Source organism: Equus asinus, chromosome 10 (assembly GCF_041296235.1).
Source record: "Equus asinus isolate D_3611 breed Donkey chromosome 10, EquAss-T2T_v2, whole genome shotgun sequence".
NCBI lineage: Eukaryota > Metazoa > Chordata > Mammalia > Perissodactyla > Equidae > Equus > Equus asinus.
In genome coordinates, this window is record NC_091799.1 from 10,246,569 (window position 1) to 10,263,522 (window position 16,954).

A 16,954-nucleotide genomic window follows, 5' to 3' on the forward strand; every position below is an offset into this window, starting at 1 on the left:
CCCAGGGCAGCCCCCCACACCCCCCTGCCCCCGCCTCCCTCCCCCTCCTCCGCCCCTTTTTCCTTCTCCTAGGACTGGACCAGAGAAGCCGCTGTGGCCACTGGGGGGTGCCCTGCCGCCCCAGCTCTCACCAGCAGCCCCCAGGAGTCCACAGGGCAGCCCGGGTCCTCACCAGGCCTGGCAGGACCAGGATGCTGCCCCCTCTCCTCCCTCCCGGCCCCACCCAACGCCCCTACCCACCCAAACACCCAGTCTGACAGGAGACAGCCGGATGCCGTCTGACCTTGGGCCCGAGGTGGGCAGTGGCTGGCCGGGCCTCCTCATGTCCTGCCTGAAGGGCCCTCATGTCATCCTCAAGATGGAGGCCATGAAGATTGTCCATCCTGAGAAGTTCCCCGAGCTGCAGGCGGCCGCCCCCTGCTTCCCACCTGCACCCCGGCCCACCCCTGCTCTGGCACCCAAGCGCGCCTGGCCCTCAGACACGGAGATCATCGTCAACCAGGCATGTGGGGGAGACATGCCTGCCCTGGAAGGGACGCCCCGCACCCCACCTCTGCCACGTCGGCCCCGCAAGGGCAGTGCAGAGCTGGGCTTCCCCCGAGTGGCACCGGCGGATGAGGTCATCGTGAATCAGTACGTTATCAGGCCTGGCCCTGGCACCTCGGGGGCCTCCGCCATGGCAGCACCGGCTGCAGGTGAGCCCCTGGAGTGCCCCACCTGCGGGCACACGTACAACGTCACGCAGCGGCGGCCCCGTGTGCTGTCCTGCCTGCACTCTGTGTGTGAGCAGTGCCTGCAGATCCTCTATGAGTCCTGCCCCAAATACAAGTTCATCTCCTGCCCCACCTGCCGCCGCGAGACTGTGCTCTTCACTGACTACGGTCTGGCCGCACTGGCCGTCAACACGTCCATCCTGAGCCGCCTGCCCCCCGAGGCGCTGACTGCCCCGGCCGGTGGCCAGTGGGGGGGCGAGCCCGAGGGCAGCTGCTACCAGACCTTCCGGCAGTACTGTGGGGCCGCCTGCACCTGCCACGTGCGGAACCCGCTGTCTGCCTGCTCCATCATGTAGCACCTGCCCGCCCGCCACTGCCCGCCATTCTCACTCGCCGCTTGGTCAGGGATCCGGCCCTGCCCTGTCACTCGCTGACCCTCGCCCATCACAGCTTCTGGCCCCTACCCATGTGGCATTGTCGCTGCAGCCAACTTTGCCATTAAAACTCTTTGCCAAAGTTTGCACCTTGTTCCCTGAAGCCTGCTCTTGTGCCCTGTGCCCAGACCTGGGCCAGGGGGCCGCTGAGAGCCGCAACCCAGACAGGGTCCAGCCTGGAGCTGCCAGAGGGAGGCCCAGTGTGCTTGGGGTCAGCCTGCTCTGCTCGCTGGGGGCCAGGCTGGGCCCGGCATGCCCCTCAGAAGGGCTGGGCCTGCCAGTGTGTGTGCGTGTGTGTGTGTGTGTGTGTGTGTGTGTGTGTGTGTGTGCGCATGCGTGCATATGTATACGTGAATGCTCCACACATCCATGCAGAGCCAGCAGGCTGTGTGTGCTGGGCAGCACTGAGTGGGCAGGTGTGCAGATAGGGCCTAGCTGGGCAAAGGGAGGATGTTTCCTCTGCACTGGCCACTGAATGTGGGGGTGGCTATGTGGGGGACAAGTCAGTCTGCTTGGCTCTTGGTGCCCACCTGGGCCTCTGAGGTTGTGTGGGAATGGCCCTTGGGCCAGTCTGAGTTGGGGTTGGGACCAGGACTGGCTGTGATCGTGGTGAGGTACGAGGACCCAGGGGCCTCCTGTCTGGAACTCGGACGACCTGGATTTGGAGATGGAGGAGAGTGGAGGAGAGCCACCTGGATGGTGAAGACAGAGTAAAGGTGGTGGTGACAACGCAGGAGTGACAGCTCCAAGGCAGCTGTTTATTGAGAGTTCTTTCTAGTGCCAGGCACAGTGCTCAGCGTGGCCCCAACCAGCCCAGGAGGCAGCGCGGACTGTGTCCGTCCTTCAGACAAAGGCCCCAGGATCGGCAATGTGAGGGTGCAGGGCAGTCGGGCCTCAGCCTGCATGCTCTGGCTCCGAGGCATGGCTGGGCCCTTGTCCCTTGACCTCAGGGGCTTGTGCTGGACCCCCAGCCGCTTGGGCCCACCCCCTTGGGTCCTGACCCGGCCTGGAGGAGGCCCTTTGTGGGCTGAGCTTGCACAGCAAGGGTCCCTCCCCTTGGCTGCCGTGACCTTCAGAGAACACACACTGGCCCTTATCTGGAACACGGGTGGCAAGGGGGCGGGGGTAGGGGGCCTGCAGGTGCCTCTGCCCAGGGCCCCACCCTCTTCAAGGAACCTGCACTGTTCACTGTCGTGTGGGCTGTGCCCCCTTGCAGACGGGCCTGGCTTGGGGTGGAGACGGCCCAGTGTCAGTATGATGTCTGTCCATTGAGGTGCCTGGTCACAGACCTCCTCCAGCGTTGTCCTTGGGCACTGGTGGCCAGTCTCTGGACAGCAGGGAGGTTTGGAGTCTCTGGCTGGGTCAGGCGCTGAACACAGGCTTCTGGGTGGCCCTGGGTCCCAGTCTTGGGTCTTGATTGAAGGTTAGTGCCCTGGTCAACCTTAGGCTTTCCGGCCTGGTCATCAAGCCTCAGGGCAAGGTGCTCCCAAGGCCCTGTGGCACTGAGGCTTCAGGACGCGGCAACCAGTCTGGGCCTCCTGGTCTGTTGGTGGCAGGGCTATCCAGGCATGGGTGCTGCTCAGCGGCCGGAGCGGTCCAGCAGCATGAAAAGCAGCCCCAGCAGCATGAGCGGCATGAAGATGAGCAGCAGCCCCAGCAGCTCGAGGGCCAGCAGGCCCAGCAGTGCCAGGCGGCGGGCACAGGGCCCTCGTCCCCGCAGGGCCCATAGCCGGGCGCCTAGGCAAGGCGGGCAGGGCAGGAAGGGCAGGCAGCCCCGGCCGCCCACACGCCCTGCCAGGAAGCGCAGCTGGTAGCGGTGCTCTAGGGAGGCCCAGGGCCCAGGGCCCCGGCGGGGGGGCACTGGGGGCATGGGGGGCGGGGGGCGCTGGGGCCCGTCGGCCTGCAGCAGCTCCTCCTGCAGCCGGCAGATCTCCCACTCAAGCATGGGCGTCTTCTGGCGACACAGCGGGCAGCGCACGCGGCCCAGGTCGGCGCTGGGGGCCGTGCCCAGCAGCCGGTGCAGGCAGCCCACGCACAGGCCGTGGCCACAGTTCAACAGGGCCAGGCGGCGCTCACTGGGCCCATAGGGCTCCGTGCAGATGGGGCACTCCTCTTCCCCTTGCTCCTTCTCCTTGTCCTCCCCCAAGGACCCGGCCCAGGGGCAGGCTGGGGCTGTGGCCCCCAGCAGGGGCTCACTGTCCGGAGTCCTGGCACCCTGGGAGCTCCCCAGAGCCCCACTGTCCAACCCTTCATCTGCTGGCACTTGGCGCAGTGGGTCCAGGCCCTCAGAGCCGAGGGAGGCCGAAGGTGGACTGGCAAGCCCAGAGCTGGGGTCAGCAGGGCCGTAAGTGGGGACCCAAGGGCACAGTTCAGGGGTGGGAGCCCGGAAGCAGGAGTCAGGATGGGTGGGCTGGGACCCCAGGGTGGCGACGGGGTGGCTGAGGCTGGGAAGGTCAGCGTGGTCCTCAGGGGCTGGGGCGGGGTCTGGCACTGACCTCGCAGCAGCTGCCGCTTCCTCCGGGCTCCGTGCCCCACCGAAAGTAAACTTCGCTTGGGCCCCAGCGCTGTGCCAGCTCCAGGCGACCCCTGGGCCAGCTTGTGCCATCCCCACCGGATCCGCCCCAGCCAGGCCGCAGCCACAGCCTACTTGTGTCAGTGACTGACCAACAGACAGACTGACTCCAGGCAGCAGTGCTGGGCAGGCCAGCCTGCCTGACTCCTCCGACAGGAACTCTCCTCCCAGAGCTGAAGGCCCCTCCCAGGGGCTGGGACAGCATCCACCCTCCCCCTCCTGGCCACACCCCCTCCGCCCTCCTCCACCCCGTCACACCCCCTACCTCCTGGGCCTCACCCCCTCCCTGCCGGACCTGGCCCAGGGCCTTCCCTTTCCTTCCTTCCTTTCCAGGGCCCCTCTCCAGGACCCGCATGCTTGGCTGTCAGAGCCAGAGTAAAGCTTGTACAAGGTGGGCAAACAGCTGGTGCCCCATGTTAGAATCAGGAACCACAGGCGGGCCACCCCACCACTTGAGGCACCAGGACAAGCACAAAAAAAAGCAGGTCAGAAGCAGCCACTCAGAGCCCACAATTTATTGCTGAGGCTTTCCCAGAACCAGACAAAGAACATGTGTGCTGGGTGGGCCTCCTCCCGCTGCTCGGGGTCCTTGCTGTCTTCAAGCCCAAGCCTGAGCCCTGTGAAGCCCAAGATGGCACTGAGCACTTCGTGGTACGGCATGGAGATGTAGCAAAAGGTGACTGGTAACCCACTGTCCCCCAGGGCAGAGGAGGGGGCATTTGGCCTTCCCAGGGACCCTGCACCCCAGATTCCTAGGCTTTCTGAAAGCTGGCATCTGGGGAGGTCCCCTGATGCCCATCAGGCTGCCAGTAGCTTCTTGGGTCCTGTGCAACCCAGGGCAGCACTCTGACCAGGACCCAAGTTGGAGCCAGTGGGGACAGGCCAGTAGTAACCTGGAACCCTGGACAAGGCGGGTGGATTCAAAGCTGGGTAGAGTGGGGTGGGGTGGGGTGGTAGTAGGGCAGCGGGGGTCCAGGCTGAGTGTGGGACCCTGGGTGGACTGGAGTGCGGCTGTGCAGGAGGACTGGCCATCCCCCGCCTGGGATCACATAGGGCGGGAGGAGACAATGAGCGCCCCAGCAGGATGGCTTCTCAGGCCCACGTTTCAGTCTGGAAACGCAGTGTCCGCTGCAGCCTGGCAAGGTAGGCAGCGGCGTCAGGGCTGGAGAGCCCGCCCTCCTCCTGGAAGATGGACATCAGGGCTTCTGACACATCCACTGGCAGGTACTTGGCATTGCTGGAGGGACAGGCCAGAGGGGCTCAGTGAGGCTGGGACCCTCAGAGGGCTGGCTCCCACCCACCCCGTACTCAGGCTCACCCTGCGAGGTAGAAGTAGGCGCCCTGGTGGTCCAGCAGCTCCCACACCAGCGGCCCGAGTTCCCGGAGCCGGTGCTGCACGTATACCTTCTGCTCCTGCAGGCGGGGCACGGGGTGAGTCTGTACCCCAGCCTCCGCCCCAGGCTCCCCCGCCCCTGCTCTTTGCACACCCACCTGCTCCCGGGAGAAGGCTGTGACCAGGGTCAGGCAGCCCCTCTTCTCCAGCTCCTTCCACTCGGGCTCCCAGTAGAAGTCCTGGTCCCGCTGGCGGCAGCCGAAGAACAAGAAGTTTCCTGGGGAAATGCAGGGTGTCCTCGAGTCTGGACTTGAGCCTGTGAGGCTCAGCCTGGCCAGCCCAGCCACCATCCTGCCCTGGGCCCTCTGCACTCACTGGTCTGACCCTGGGCCACACGCTCCTGGACAGTCGCTCGGAAGGGGGCCACACCAGTGCCAGGCCCCACCATGATCACAGGTGTGTCTGGTGTCTCTGGGAAGGTCAGGCTCCCAGGCCGCACCCACAGGGGCACCCGGACAGGTCCTATTGCAGGAGGGAAGCGCCTGAAAGAGGCTCGGAGGCCCAGAGCCCCAGCCCAGGACAGGCCACGGTGAGTGCAAAAGGGGGCTCAGGACCCAGACCCCACCCACCAGAGAGCTACGGTCACCTTGTTCAGGGTCCAGGGACGCCAGCCAGGAGGAGCAGAGGCCCCGGCGGTGCTCCTTGAGGCGTGTCTGGTACTGCACCACAGCCACGAGGATCTGCAGCCTCGAGGGGTGAGCCTGGGGGATGGGATGGTGGGTGTCCTGCCCCGGTGGGCTACCCCTGCCTCCCACCTCAGGATCAGCCAGGTGTGGGGTTGATGTCGAGGGTCAGGGGGCAGCCCCCCGCCTGTACACCAGGCCCTGCTGCCCCCTCCAGAGGCCCCAGCCCTGGCTTCCCTGAGGCCGGTCCTGGCTCTCACCAGCAGGGAGGAGGCAATGGAGAAGGCCCGTGGCCGGATCAGGGGGACGAGGTCCAACAGGTAGTCTGGAGGGATGGCTCCAGCCGTGTGTGGGAAGTCGCACAAAACCTGCGTGGAGACAGTCTCAGAGGGCTGCGGCCAGCTCGGCAACACTGCCCACCTGCCCGCCCAGCCCCACCCGCACCTCCAGGACTGTCCTGCGGGGCCGGCTGCAGTACTCGCACAGCTCCTCCTGGCCTTGGGCAGAGCTGAACTCCAGCAGCTTCTCTCGCTCCAGCTTGTGGGGGGAGAGACAGGCCAGCAGCTCAAAGAAGGAGCGGCGCGGCACGCTGGTGATGTCCAGGTACTGGGACACGAGGCGCCGCACAGAGCAGGGCTGGGGCAGCTGCACGGGGCAGGGGACACCTGCAGCAGGGAGTGGGAGACCGTGGGGTGCCGGACACAGGGGAGGGCAGAACACACTGTGGACCCCGGGGTAGGGGAGAGCGAGGGTGGGGGGTGGCCCGAGCTCCCGGGGTGCCCCTCCTCCCAGGGCTCCCACAGCTCCCAAACCCCCACTCTGGGGCCACACCTGGCTCCCGCGGCTGCAGTGTGAAGCACTGGTCGGGGTCCAGGCCCAGCAGCTGGCAGAACTGCTGGACGTGGGGGGCTATGTTCTTGGGCTGGATCAGCACCACATCGCCAGCTGTAAAGCTGTGAGGGGAGAACACCGTGACGTGACGGGGGGGAGCACCGTGAGGGGAGGACACTGCTCTGAGGGGAGGACGCTGTGAGGGGGGATGCAGTAGGGGGCACGCTGTGAGGGGAGGACCCTGTGCTCTGAGGGGAGGATGCTGTGAGGGGAGGACGCTGTGGGGAGAACACTGTGCTCTGAGGGGAGGAGGCTGTGAGGGGGGACACTGTGCGGTGAGGACACTGTGCTCTGAGGGGAGGATTCTGTGAGGGGAGGACACTGTGAGGGGAGGACACTGTGAGGCGAGGACACCGTGAGGGGAGGACACTGTGCTCTCAGGGGAGGACACTGTGAGGGGAGGACATCGTGAAGGGAGGACAGACTGTGGGGAGGACACTGGCCTGCGTCCCCCCGCCACCTTGGTGGTGCCCTCCACGGGTCCCCAGACCGGAGAGGCTGCTCACTTGGTGTCTTGGCCCCTCACCTGAGCCCAGAGCCTGTGATGTCGAACTCGATCAGGCGAACATCCTGGAAGTGCAAGGGGCCGGTGACCCTCTGGTTGGAGACCATGGGTGCGAGGAAAGGGTGCAGCTCTGAAGGGGGATCCTGGGGGTCCGTCCTGGCCACATGCTGCTCCTCAGAGTGTGTGACGGGGGCCTCCTCCAGAAACTGCAAGGTGAACTTGGAGGGCAAACTGTGGAGGGTGCACACTCGTCAGGCTGTCGGCAGGGCCTGGAGGAGCTGCCCCTCGGGAGGCCCCTAGCCCACACTCACGGAATGCCAGTGGGGATGATGCCCAGGTCGAGGGGCACTGGGTGCAGGTCCAGCACCTTCTTCCACAGGTCGTGCAGCCAGGGGTCAATGGCGGCATCGGGCCTGGAGAGAGCACATGTGCACTGGTCTCAGGGGACCCTGCTCATGCTGGGCCCTCAGGGGGCCCCCCCTTCCACACTCACCCCAGCTCATGCTGGTCATCACCCAGGCACATGGGCAGCAGGGCACTGCCCCCGAGCTGCAGCAGCCGTCGGTGTAGCTTCTTGGCCACAAAATTGAACCTGTGCAGAGAGTGCGAGGCTGGCCCCGAACCAGGCCCTGTGCAAGGCAGAGGGCAGAGCCCCACAGGGGCCCCGAAGAGACCTCTGGCATGATGGATGCTCAATCCCGGGGTCCCTGGAGTGTGGGGGGTTCCTCAGATCTTTCTGGGGTCTTTCTGTTCTCACTGCCAACTCCTTAAATGGCAGCTCCTCCCAGGAATGCTGGTGGCAGTAGGGGCTCCCACCCGCCCTTGTGTCTGTGGGCACGTGCCCCAACGTGAACGAATGCCTACATTCAGCACAGAACAAACGCCCCAGGAGATGAGGGTCACCCTGTCCCCCATTTTCTGTCTTTTCACCTGCGCGATCATGGGCCTCCTCCTGCCGTGTCCAGCTTTGGAGGCGTCCGTACCCAACGACCCCTCCCTCAGCCCATGTGCTGGACAAGCAGGGGTTTCAGTGACAATGCCATGCATACCCTTGAACACAAATTCCTCAGGACTTCCTTGGGGAATAATGCAGAGCAATACTACTCTTTGCTTAAAACACAGATATGTCATGATGATGTTGAAAGAAAAGGGAGCAAAGGTGGCCACTCTGCCATGCCCAGGGACATGGTGGCCTTGGGGGGCTCCCGGGGGCTGGGACTTTTCCACGTCTGCCGCCTACCCCACTGTGCTGTTCTCTGTGCTCTCTGTAAGCCCAATTATCTCACGATCACATCTCACAAACATCTCACATGGTTTCATAAAAATGGGGAAAGAGTGGGAGGACCTACGTTGTCTCAAGTCATATGAAGACATATGGCGCTGGCTTGTCTCAGGGCAGCTGCACACTGGCTAAGGCCCTGGATGTCCAGATTCAGACATCACCTCCTGCCTTGAAAGATGCCTCAAGCATACCCCCGAGCCTGGCCTCCACTTTGCTGCCCTGCCTGCCTCTTTGAGCCCCCAGGGCCCCTGGGCCTGGAGGAGGCACCCACTAGGGAGTGTCTGTGGGACCAGGACGCACAGCCAGGGCCACGGCCTGAAGTCTGGTGGGAGCCTGGGGGCTGGGTCACATGTCCCTCTGCCAGGATACTTTGTGCTCAACCTTGAGGACAGTCCCCTCAGGCCAGCAGCCCGCCCACCCCGACTCACTTGGCGTAAGAGGAATCCCCGAGGCCCAGGACAGCAAAGTCCATCTGACAGAGGGAGGTCGACGGTAGGTTCTTCCGGAATATGAACCTCCAGAAGTTCTACAGCCAGAAGAAACCCAGTTAGCAGCCTCAGGGTGGGGTGGGGAGGGCCTGTGTCCTGGATCTTCCCAGAACTCTGCTTTCCTGCTCTTTAAGAGCTTTGTCATCAAGACAACACCACCAGTTTTTATTCCACCACAATGGAAAAAATTTGGAAAAAGGCAGAAAATCGACAAAGAGTAGATGATGTCCCAGAACTACCACCAGAGTGTTGGGCTCCACTCCTTCCCGGGGGAGAGGGTGCTGGGAGCAGGTGCACCTTCTCACCTTGGGGGGCAGGCTGGAGGATGGCCCTGACGCTCACCAGGGAGGTGCCTGCCCTGCTACTGGCTGCTCCCCCTCAGCTCTCCCCAGGGTGGAGGAAGCGCCTGCTCCTACTTGGGTTGGCCCCTCTCCTTCAAACCAAGAGTCCGGTGTCCCGAGGGCCCCTCGGTTCTCAGCCCTGTCACGGACTGGGGCCTCTGCAGCCACAGAAGAGGCTCTGGGCTGAGCTGGCAGAGCTGGCAGCCCCTCTTCGGTCCTAGCCTCACCTCAAAGGGTGGAACTTCCTCCCTTTGGAACCTCTTTCTTGGCCCTGAGCCACCATCAGGCCACTCCACACGAGTTCCCCATCCCCACGGCCCCCACCTGACCCTGTATGCTGGATGAGGACCCACATCTGTCCCCATTCCCTGTGCACCCTCACCTCCATGCATCCAGCCATCCCAGGGGGCCTTACACACAGACCCGCGAGGTTCAGGCCCCAGTCCCTCTCCTGCCACCACAGGCTCACCCACCAGGTGGCCCTGGTCAGAGCACGTCCTGTTCCACAACTTGACCTGGGCTCCCTGCAGACCTTGAGGCGCTTCTAAGAAACAGTTTCACATCACCTTCAGCCCGTGGAGACCTCAGCCCCTCGACACTGGCCTCTGTGTACGGTCCAGAGGCCTGCTGGGGTGGAGGGACCCTGGCTCTGCCCGCCTGCCCTGGAGTGCCCCCTGGTCTTCTCAAAGACTTGGCTGGATCAGCCGCCGCTGGGGACAAAGCGCTCTGCCTCCTGAGACCTCCCCTGCACACTCGTGCTGAGACCTGTTTCCTGCCGCCTGCAGAGAACCCCCTCCAGGTGCTTCCTGGTAAAGGGTCCAGGGAAGACACAATTCTCATGACTCTGCATGTCTGAAAATGCCGATTCTCCCCACACACTGACTGGCAGATCGGCAGGGCACACCTGGGGTTGAACCATCCTCCCTAAAAACCTGAGGCTCTGCTCTGAGCTGGCCCAGCTGGGTGGTCACTGCTGAGAATCCGGTGCCCCTCTGTGACTTGCTCTGTCCCCAACAGCTGAAACTCATGACGACGTGCCTCCATGGGAACCCTTTTCAGTCACCACCCACGGGGCCCTCCAGAGCATGTGGCAGGCTCTCAGGCTAAAGGCCGGGCCTCCGGTTCTGGGATGTTTTCCTATTTCCTTCATCATTTTCCCCCCTCCCTCTGCTCTCTTCTTCCTGTTCTGAAGCTACTGGAATGAGCTTAGAATTCTGGCATTTTCTTTCTGGTTTCCTATCTCATTTTTTGTTATACTTTTCGGTAGAATTTCGCAATTTTATTTTCTGATCTTTTAAGGTTTTCCCGACACTACTTTAAAGCACATTTTCTCAGCCTCCAGCTGGGCCCGTTGTGTGCATTCTTGTCCCATGGATGTGGAGTTCTCTCCCTTCTCTGCAGACACCGGTCCCCAAGTTCCCTAAGTGCTTCCCTTGGTCTCTGTCTCTCACTGGTGTCTCTCCTTGAGGGCATGGTGGTTCTATGTGGTCTATTTGTACTTAAGAGGCCTACAGAAAACCGTGAGTTTGGGCCTAGGGATCCAGCTACCCAGCCTTCTGCTGCGGTCACCCAGTTTCCCCAGAGAGGGCCCCTCTCGTCGGCTGCTGGCAAGGCACACCTGACCCCAGCACTCTCAGAGGACTGCGGCAAGCAGGCTGGTGCCTTCGTGTTTAGTGCGCAGCCATCCCCAAACCTGGCTTCCAGCAGGAGCAGTGTCCCGCCTCCACGTCCCTGGGCCTGGTCTACACCCTGGAGGAGCCTCCAGTCCCTGCTGTGGTTGGGGAACCCCACTCCTGACCACCTCCATGAAGGTGTCCATCCCTGCACTCTTCCGTTCTTTACCCACCTTTGTCCCGGCAGGATCATCATCACCTTTGTTCTGCTGGCTTCCAGTGTCGAGATCACACCTCGGCCCTGACTGCCCAGCTTACTGACCTGGTGGAGGTCTTTGTCCCCCCCCCCTTCCCACGCCCTGCATCTTCTGCACCCACCTTTCACCTCCTGCCTCTGATTCCCTCCGACTCACCTTCCCTCCCATCCTCTTCCTGTCCAAAGAGCCCCCTCTGCATGCACTGGGGCCTCCCCCCGGGTCTCCCACATCATCCTCACTCCAATCCCCTTCTTCAATCTTCACCCTCTTTCTCCCATCAGCATTTCAACAGGCCTGAGTCTCTCCCATGTTATAAATACCTTATTTTGAACCACTTAGCCCCATTCACAGCCAGAATCTCTTTTGAGTGGTTTAACGTATAGACATCCTTAAAAGACTATCTCCAATTACTCGCTTGTTGATCTCATGACCCTGGAATCCAGCTTCTCTCCCTGTCAGCCACTGAAACTGCTCTCCCCCGCCCCCGAGGTCACCAACAGTCCCTTTGCTGATAAACCCCACTGATGCCTCTCGGACCTTATCTTACTTGTCTCCAGTGCGGCTTTGAGTGCTGGAGACCTTCCTCTGGAATAGTCGCCTCCCTGCCCTGGACCTTGGAGACGGCACACTCCTGCTGACCACTGTTGGGGCCACTTTCCTGCCCCCTCACAGGCTTTTCTCTAGCTCTGATGCCCTTGGCGTTTAGGGGGGCCTGTCCTAGGGGAGGGAGAAGCTTCCTTTCGCAGGCCTCTGAGCCAGGATCCTCATGTGAGCTACAGACCTACCACACATCTCCACCTGGACAGCTTCCAGGCACCTAGCCCTCCCTAGTCTCTTAATTCTGTGTGTGGAACCACCTTCCATGCTGGCACCCAAACCCAAATCCCTGTCTTGATTCCATCTTCTTCCTCTTCTGAGATCCATTTGAACGCAAAATCTACCTCCTTAACATCTCTGGAACATGTCCACTTTCCTCTGCTCTGCCACATCCTGGTCAGGCTGCTAGTCTCCTGCCTGCTCCATGCACCCCCATGTTGTTCTTGCTCTCCTACAGCCTGTCCCCATTGTGGACAAGAGGTTTTGCTAAAATACTAATGTGACAGTGTCACCCCTGTAGACTCCACGGCCTCACTGTGGCTGCCAGATCCTTGGGATTGAGCCTGGCTTTCTGTCTCTCCTCTCCTCTCCTCTCCCACCCCAATGCACTCCTTGGCTCAGATCCTGAGCCGCTTTCCACTATTCCCAGAGGCCAGGCTGTCTTTCGCCTCTGTGAGCACTGCTCCCTCTTTCCTGGTGCCTGGCTAGCCCCCACTCACCCTTTAGGACTTAGCCTACACTTAGTTCTTCCAGAAAGCTCTCCCTGAGACCCCAGGTTGGGCTAGATAGCCCTTATTAATGCTCCCATAACATCTGGCACCTTCCCCAGCAGTATGTATTTCCTCGCATTGTAACTGCCTGTTAAACTTGTTGCTTCTGCTATATTGTGAGCTCCATAAGAGTAGAAATGTGGCCATGGGGTTTATAACTGGATTCCCAGCACTAGATCATGCTTGGACTATCATGTGTGCTCAAACGGTGGTCAAAGAATTGGAGAATTTTCCCTGAAAGTCAAACAGTTTTGAAACACACACAAAACCCAGACCAGATTCATATATACCTGTGGAAAAATACGGAAAGTTAAAATGGAGAACAAGGCTATTTGGCAGCCTGCAAAGAGTTTATTAGGAAGCAGAGCACCCAGCTCCACCCAAAGACATCCTCCCAAACCCACGCTGGTGCAGCAGGTCTGGGAGGACAACTACTGATTGTGCTTCTGGACTCTCTAGGCAATGAAAACAGGGTGAGGGTCGAGGGCAGGGATCTGAGCTCCTGAGCAGAGAAAGTCCCTTCAGTCAGCCTTACCTTCATGTTGTCAGGGGGATCTCCTTGGCCTGTAGTTGCACAAACAAATATCACCAAGGGCTCATTAATCAGATTCACCTCAACGAAAAGACACACGTGTCAGACGTCGGGCTTTAGCGACCAGACATCCTCCCGCAGCCCCCTCTCCTTCACTCGGGGTCAGGGGGCAAAGGGACTCCGCACCCGCGAGAGCCGGCCTGTCTCCCCACTTCCAGGTCCACCCTCCAACCTGCCCCTTCTCCACGTGCTAAGCTGAGCCGCCGTTCCCAAGCTCGCCCGTCCCCTAAATCCGCTGCCACGGAAGGTCCCACTTTCACACAGCGCGGCGCCCCGGGCCCGCTCGCTCTCCCCACCGAGGCCCAGGGAGCCCTCACCACCGGGTAGGAGTCCAGGGCCTGCACCAGGCAGCCGAGCCGCCGGCGCCGGGCCTCGCGGCCCAGCCTCTCCGACACATCCTGCGCCGTGCCTGTCTGGCTGCCAAAAAGGACCAGAAGCCGCGGTGTCGGCATCGGGGCTCGCCTCCGGACCCCAGCGCCCCGGAACCCCAGCAGCCAGCGCTCCCACGCTCTGGCGCCGGGCCGACCTCGACTTCCGGCTCCCGGCGTCGGCCGGAAGTGACGTCCTCAGGCCGCGCCCGGCGGGGCATGGCGTCCGAGCGAGGCCGGTGTCCGCTGGCGGCCAGTGCTGGGTCCCGGGCAGGGGCCGGGGGATCGGCGGCGCGCCGGGGCCGAGGGCCGGGGCAGGCGGGGCCGCTCGCTGCCTCTCGCTCGCCGCGGCGGCCACGGCGGCAGGCGCCGGCGAGGTCCGCGGGGAGAGGAGGCGCAGTCCGGCGGGTGGGCCGCTCGGCCGGGCCCGGGCCCGCGCTCAACCGGCGCGATGCTCTTCTCGCTCCGGGAGCTGGTGCAGTGGCTGGGCTTTGCCACCTTCGAGATCTTCGTTCACCTGTTGGCCCTGTTGGTGTTTTCAGTGCTGCTGGCGCTGCGTGTGGACGGCCTGGCCCCCGGCCTCTCCTGGTGGAATGTGTTCGTGCCCTTCTTTGCCGCTGACGGTCTCAGCACCTACTTCACCACCATCGTGTCCGTGCGCCTCTTCCAGGACGGAGAGAAGCGGCTGGCCGTGCTCCGCCTCTTCTGGGTTCTCACGGTTCTTAGCCTCAAGTTTGTCTTCGAGATGTTGTTGTGCCAGAAGCTGGTAGAGCAGACTCGGGAGCTCTGGTTCGGCCTGATCACGTCTCCAGTCTTCATTCTCCTGCAGCTGCTCATGATCCGTGCCTGCCGGGTCAACTAGCCTCGCAGAGGGGCGAGAGAGGGAGCTCTGGATAGCTAGAATTCTGGACCCCCAGCTGAGGTCCCACTTCCACCGCACCAGAGAAGAAGTCTAGGTCTGAAAGCAATGCCAGCTTGTGCCCTGCTGAGTGCCCAGTTTTCTCCATACCAATGTCTGAAATTGTTCCCTCAGCAGGGCTAAAACGAGCAGCCTTGCTCACTAAAATGTATTTCCTGTTATTTCATGCTTTGAATAGCTAATCCTGAGTTGAGATCTTGAGAAGGTCCCCAGGCCAGACAGTCCTGAACACCTCTGACAGTTGAAAACTGCATATAAGTGAAATGTTTTGATGGGCTCTGAGTATTTTCATGGATCCTGGGAAAGTGCCCCCTGTGCAAAGGCTGCAAAGCTGGACTCGGGGATTTCCTTTGGCCAGCAGTGCTGACCTAAGAGCTCACTGCCCCATTCATCCAGACATGACTTCCTTAGACACTTGAGTTCTAAGAAGTGTAAACCAGCTTCTGTCTCCTGCCCTGTGCCACTGGGGAGGATGGCCCTTTCTTCATTCCAGCCCAGACAGACAGGAGTATGTTGAATAAGCATGATCGGGACCCTATCTGGACATCTGTCACCTGAGAAAAGAACTTTGCTTTCAAGGCGCTGCTTGGCTTCCTATCCTAGTAGATTACAGTGTCATGACTTTTCCACCACCTTGTGGCCGGCACTGTTAGTGCACCTGAGACAGATTAGGCTTCCCTAAGGGACCAGAGAGAGGAACAGGTGCTCTGATGCTCATGGGCATTGAGACCTACAAATGGGAAGTTTGCAGATGGTCTCAGCCCAAAGCCTGAGGTCTTTGATTAGATGCTAGTCAGGTGCCAAATGAGAACATTTGCTGAGATAAAAATAAAATAAGAGAATGTTTTGCTGAAATGCACAGTGGTTGCCTGACTTCTTAAGGGTGAAATAAGATGAATGCTGAGACTCTCCTGCTGTATGATGTAGCTGGTTACAGAGCTGAGGTTTTAGGGGGGCTTGAACTCAGCTAGAGCTTCATGGGTGGATAGAGGGGGTGGAGAATCCCTGCTTCCTGCCTAGGGGCTGGGGTGAAGACAACGGGGTAAGCCTGTGTGGAGGACCTACCAAGTAGGTGTGACATCAGAACCTTGATTTCCTCCTGGTGTGTGGTCTTTGTGGGCCTTGTTGACAGTCTAGGGCAGGGGTCACCAAACTATGGCCTGAGGCCTGTTTTTGTGCTGCCCATCAGCTAAGAATGATTTTTACATTTTCCAAGGGTTGTAAAAATGAAGAATGTGTGACAGAAAGTCAGTGTGGCTGTAGTGCACAGTCTCTCAGTCTTGGCACTGTGGGTCTTTTGGGTTGGATTATTCTTTGCTCTGTGTGTGTGTGTGTGTGTGTGTGGGCGGGCTGTCCTGAGCATTGTAGAGTTTAGCAGCATCCCTGGCCTCTACTCACTAGATTCCAGTAGCATCCCTCATGTGTGACAACCAAAAGTGTCTCCAGACATTGCTAAATCTCCTGGGGAAAAGACAGCCCTGGTGAGAACCACTAGGCTAAAATTCTGTCTGGCTCTTTCCAGAACAGGTTCGCAGACTCTTGTTCTGGTGAAGCAGCTTTGTGACCCTTTGCCTGGGATGGATGCTGCATGGCCTGAACCACTGAGATGCTTGACTTGGAGACTGGCCTGGTTTGCCCCACAGCTATAAGACTGTCTCCCACCGAGGATTGGCATAACTTGTGTCAAAGCCAGATGCAAGCTGAACCTTGGGAGTAGGTTTCCTTTTAGTCTTATTTTTAGGTTGCCTGTTTTGTTGTTCCCTGTTTTATTCTGGTAGTTCAGAATGAGATAATCCTGTTGGTGTGGAAGTGAACATAAGGCTTGGCTTCCTTTGGAAAGGTGGTTTGAGGAGAGTCTGGGGGATGAGACACTTGACTTCTGGAAGGCTGAAATCCAGTTTGTTTTCTGCAGCTTAATAGAGTGGGCAGGAGTAAGGCAGCAGTAAAGCGGTGGTAGCTGCAGACTGCCATGGGACCCAGAGGCTGCAAAGGGCACTGCAGGTGGAAACCAGCCCCAAGTCTTTGCAGAGCCCCAGGTGCCCTTGGAGCCCCGTTCCTGAAGGTGAGTGGTGTGGGAGGCAGTAGTGTCGTTACTGAGCAACTACTGACTGCAGGGCAGTGATGGAAAGGCAGGTGATACCTGCCGGTGTCGATGCCCCTAACTTCCCCTTGTCCCCTTGACTCCAGTGGGCCTCAAAGAATGTGGTGAGCACAGTGCAGCCCTCAACGGGGAGTAAGCTTTCTCATGGCATGTGGGTGGGGAAGCTGTGCCCTCAGTGTCAGTGGCAGCCCTACCAGCCTTGGGATAGGGGAAGTTCAACAGATGAAAGAGGAGTACCCTGCGGGGGCAACAGGGTGGAATAGGACGCCCGGCTTTGGCCGCTCTTTCTGCGCTGGAGAACTCCGGGCCTGCTTGTGTGCAGGGAAGGCGTCCTCTTCCTGTCTGCCTCCTCCCAGCTTCCGCACTTGCGTCCGTGCTTGGTGGGCTGTGGAGGGCAAAGTGCGGTAGAGCTGCTCCCGCTTGTCTGAGGAAGAGAGTCGGATCTGGGTCCGGCAAAAGCTAGAGGTTCCAGAGAAACCGATTCCTCAGCACTGG

The 16,954-nt window shown here is 60.7% G+C and overlaps 4 protein-coding genes across 6 annotated transcripts; 2 read left to right on the forward strand and 2 right to left on the reverse strand.

The window, feature by feature from the left end:
* Positions 1-28: 28 nt before the first annotated feature.
* Positions 29-1,232, forward strand: RNF208 (ring finger protein 208). Its single transcript, XM_014828165.3, has one exon. It carries the CDS (start codon positions 272-274, stop codon positions 1,067-1,069), a length of 798 nt encoding a protein of 265 aa, XP_014683651.1. The 5' UTR covers positions 29-271; the 3' UTR covers positions 1,070-1,232.
* A 652-nt stretch (positions 1,233-1,884) lies between these two features.
* Positions 1,885-3,896, reverse strand: LOC106822785 (ring finger protein-like). The gene has a single exon (XM_014828152.3). The coding sequence runs from the start codon at positions 3,750-3,752 to the stop codon at positions 2,727-2,729; it is 1,026 nt and encodes a 341-aa protein (XP_014683638.3). The 5' UTR covers positions 3,753-3,896; the 3' UTR covers positions 1,885-2,726.
* Positions 3,897-4,219: 323 nt separating this feature from the next.
* NDOR1 (NADPH dependent diflavin oxidoreductase 1) lies at positions 4,220-13,650 on the reverse strand. 3 transcript variants are annotated; one of them, XM_070518235.1, is made up of 14 exons: positions 13,389-13,650; positions 13,015-13,043; positions 8,842-8,939; positions 7,625-7,723; positions 7,443-7,544; positions 7,153-7,362; positions 6,567-6,688; positions 6,180-6,400; positions 5,996-6,103; positions 5,699-5,813; positions 5,428-5,574; positions 5,211-5,329; positions 5,038-5,132; positions 4,220-4,956 (listed from the first exon to the last, which is right to left on the reverse strand). In XM_070518235.1, the coding sequence occupies exons 2-14, from the start codon at positions 13,018-13,020 to the stop codon at positions 4,812-4,814; spliced, it is 1,587 nt and encodes a 528-aa protein (XP_070374336.1). In that variant the 5' UTR covers positions 13,021-13,043; positions 13,389-13,650; the 3' UTR covers positions 4,220-4,811. The 3 variants fall into 3 exon arrangements, with proteins under 3 accessions (XP_070374336.1, XP_014683637.2, XP_070374335.1); XM_014828151.3 differs by having other exon boundaries at positions 13,015-13,092; positions 13,389-13,622; XM_070518234.1 differs by lacking the exon at positions 5,428-5,574 and having other exon boundaries at positions 13,015-13,092; positions 13,389-13,623.
* A 220-nt stretch (positions 13,651-13,870) lies between these two features.
* Positions 13,871-15,213, forward strand: TMEM203 (transmembrane protein 203). Its single transcript, XM_014828154.3, has one exon. The coding sequence runs from the start codon at positions 13,891-13,893 to the stop codon at positions 14,299-14,301; it is 411 nt and encodes a 136-aa protein (XP_014683640.1). The 5' UTR covers positions 13,871-13,890; the 3' UTR covers positions 14,302-15,213.
* The last annotated feature ends 1,741 nt before the right edge of the window (positions 15,214-16,954 follow it).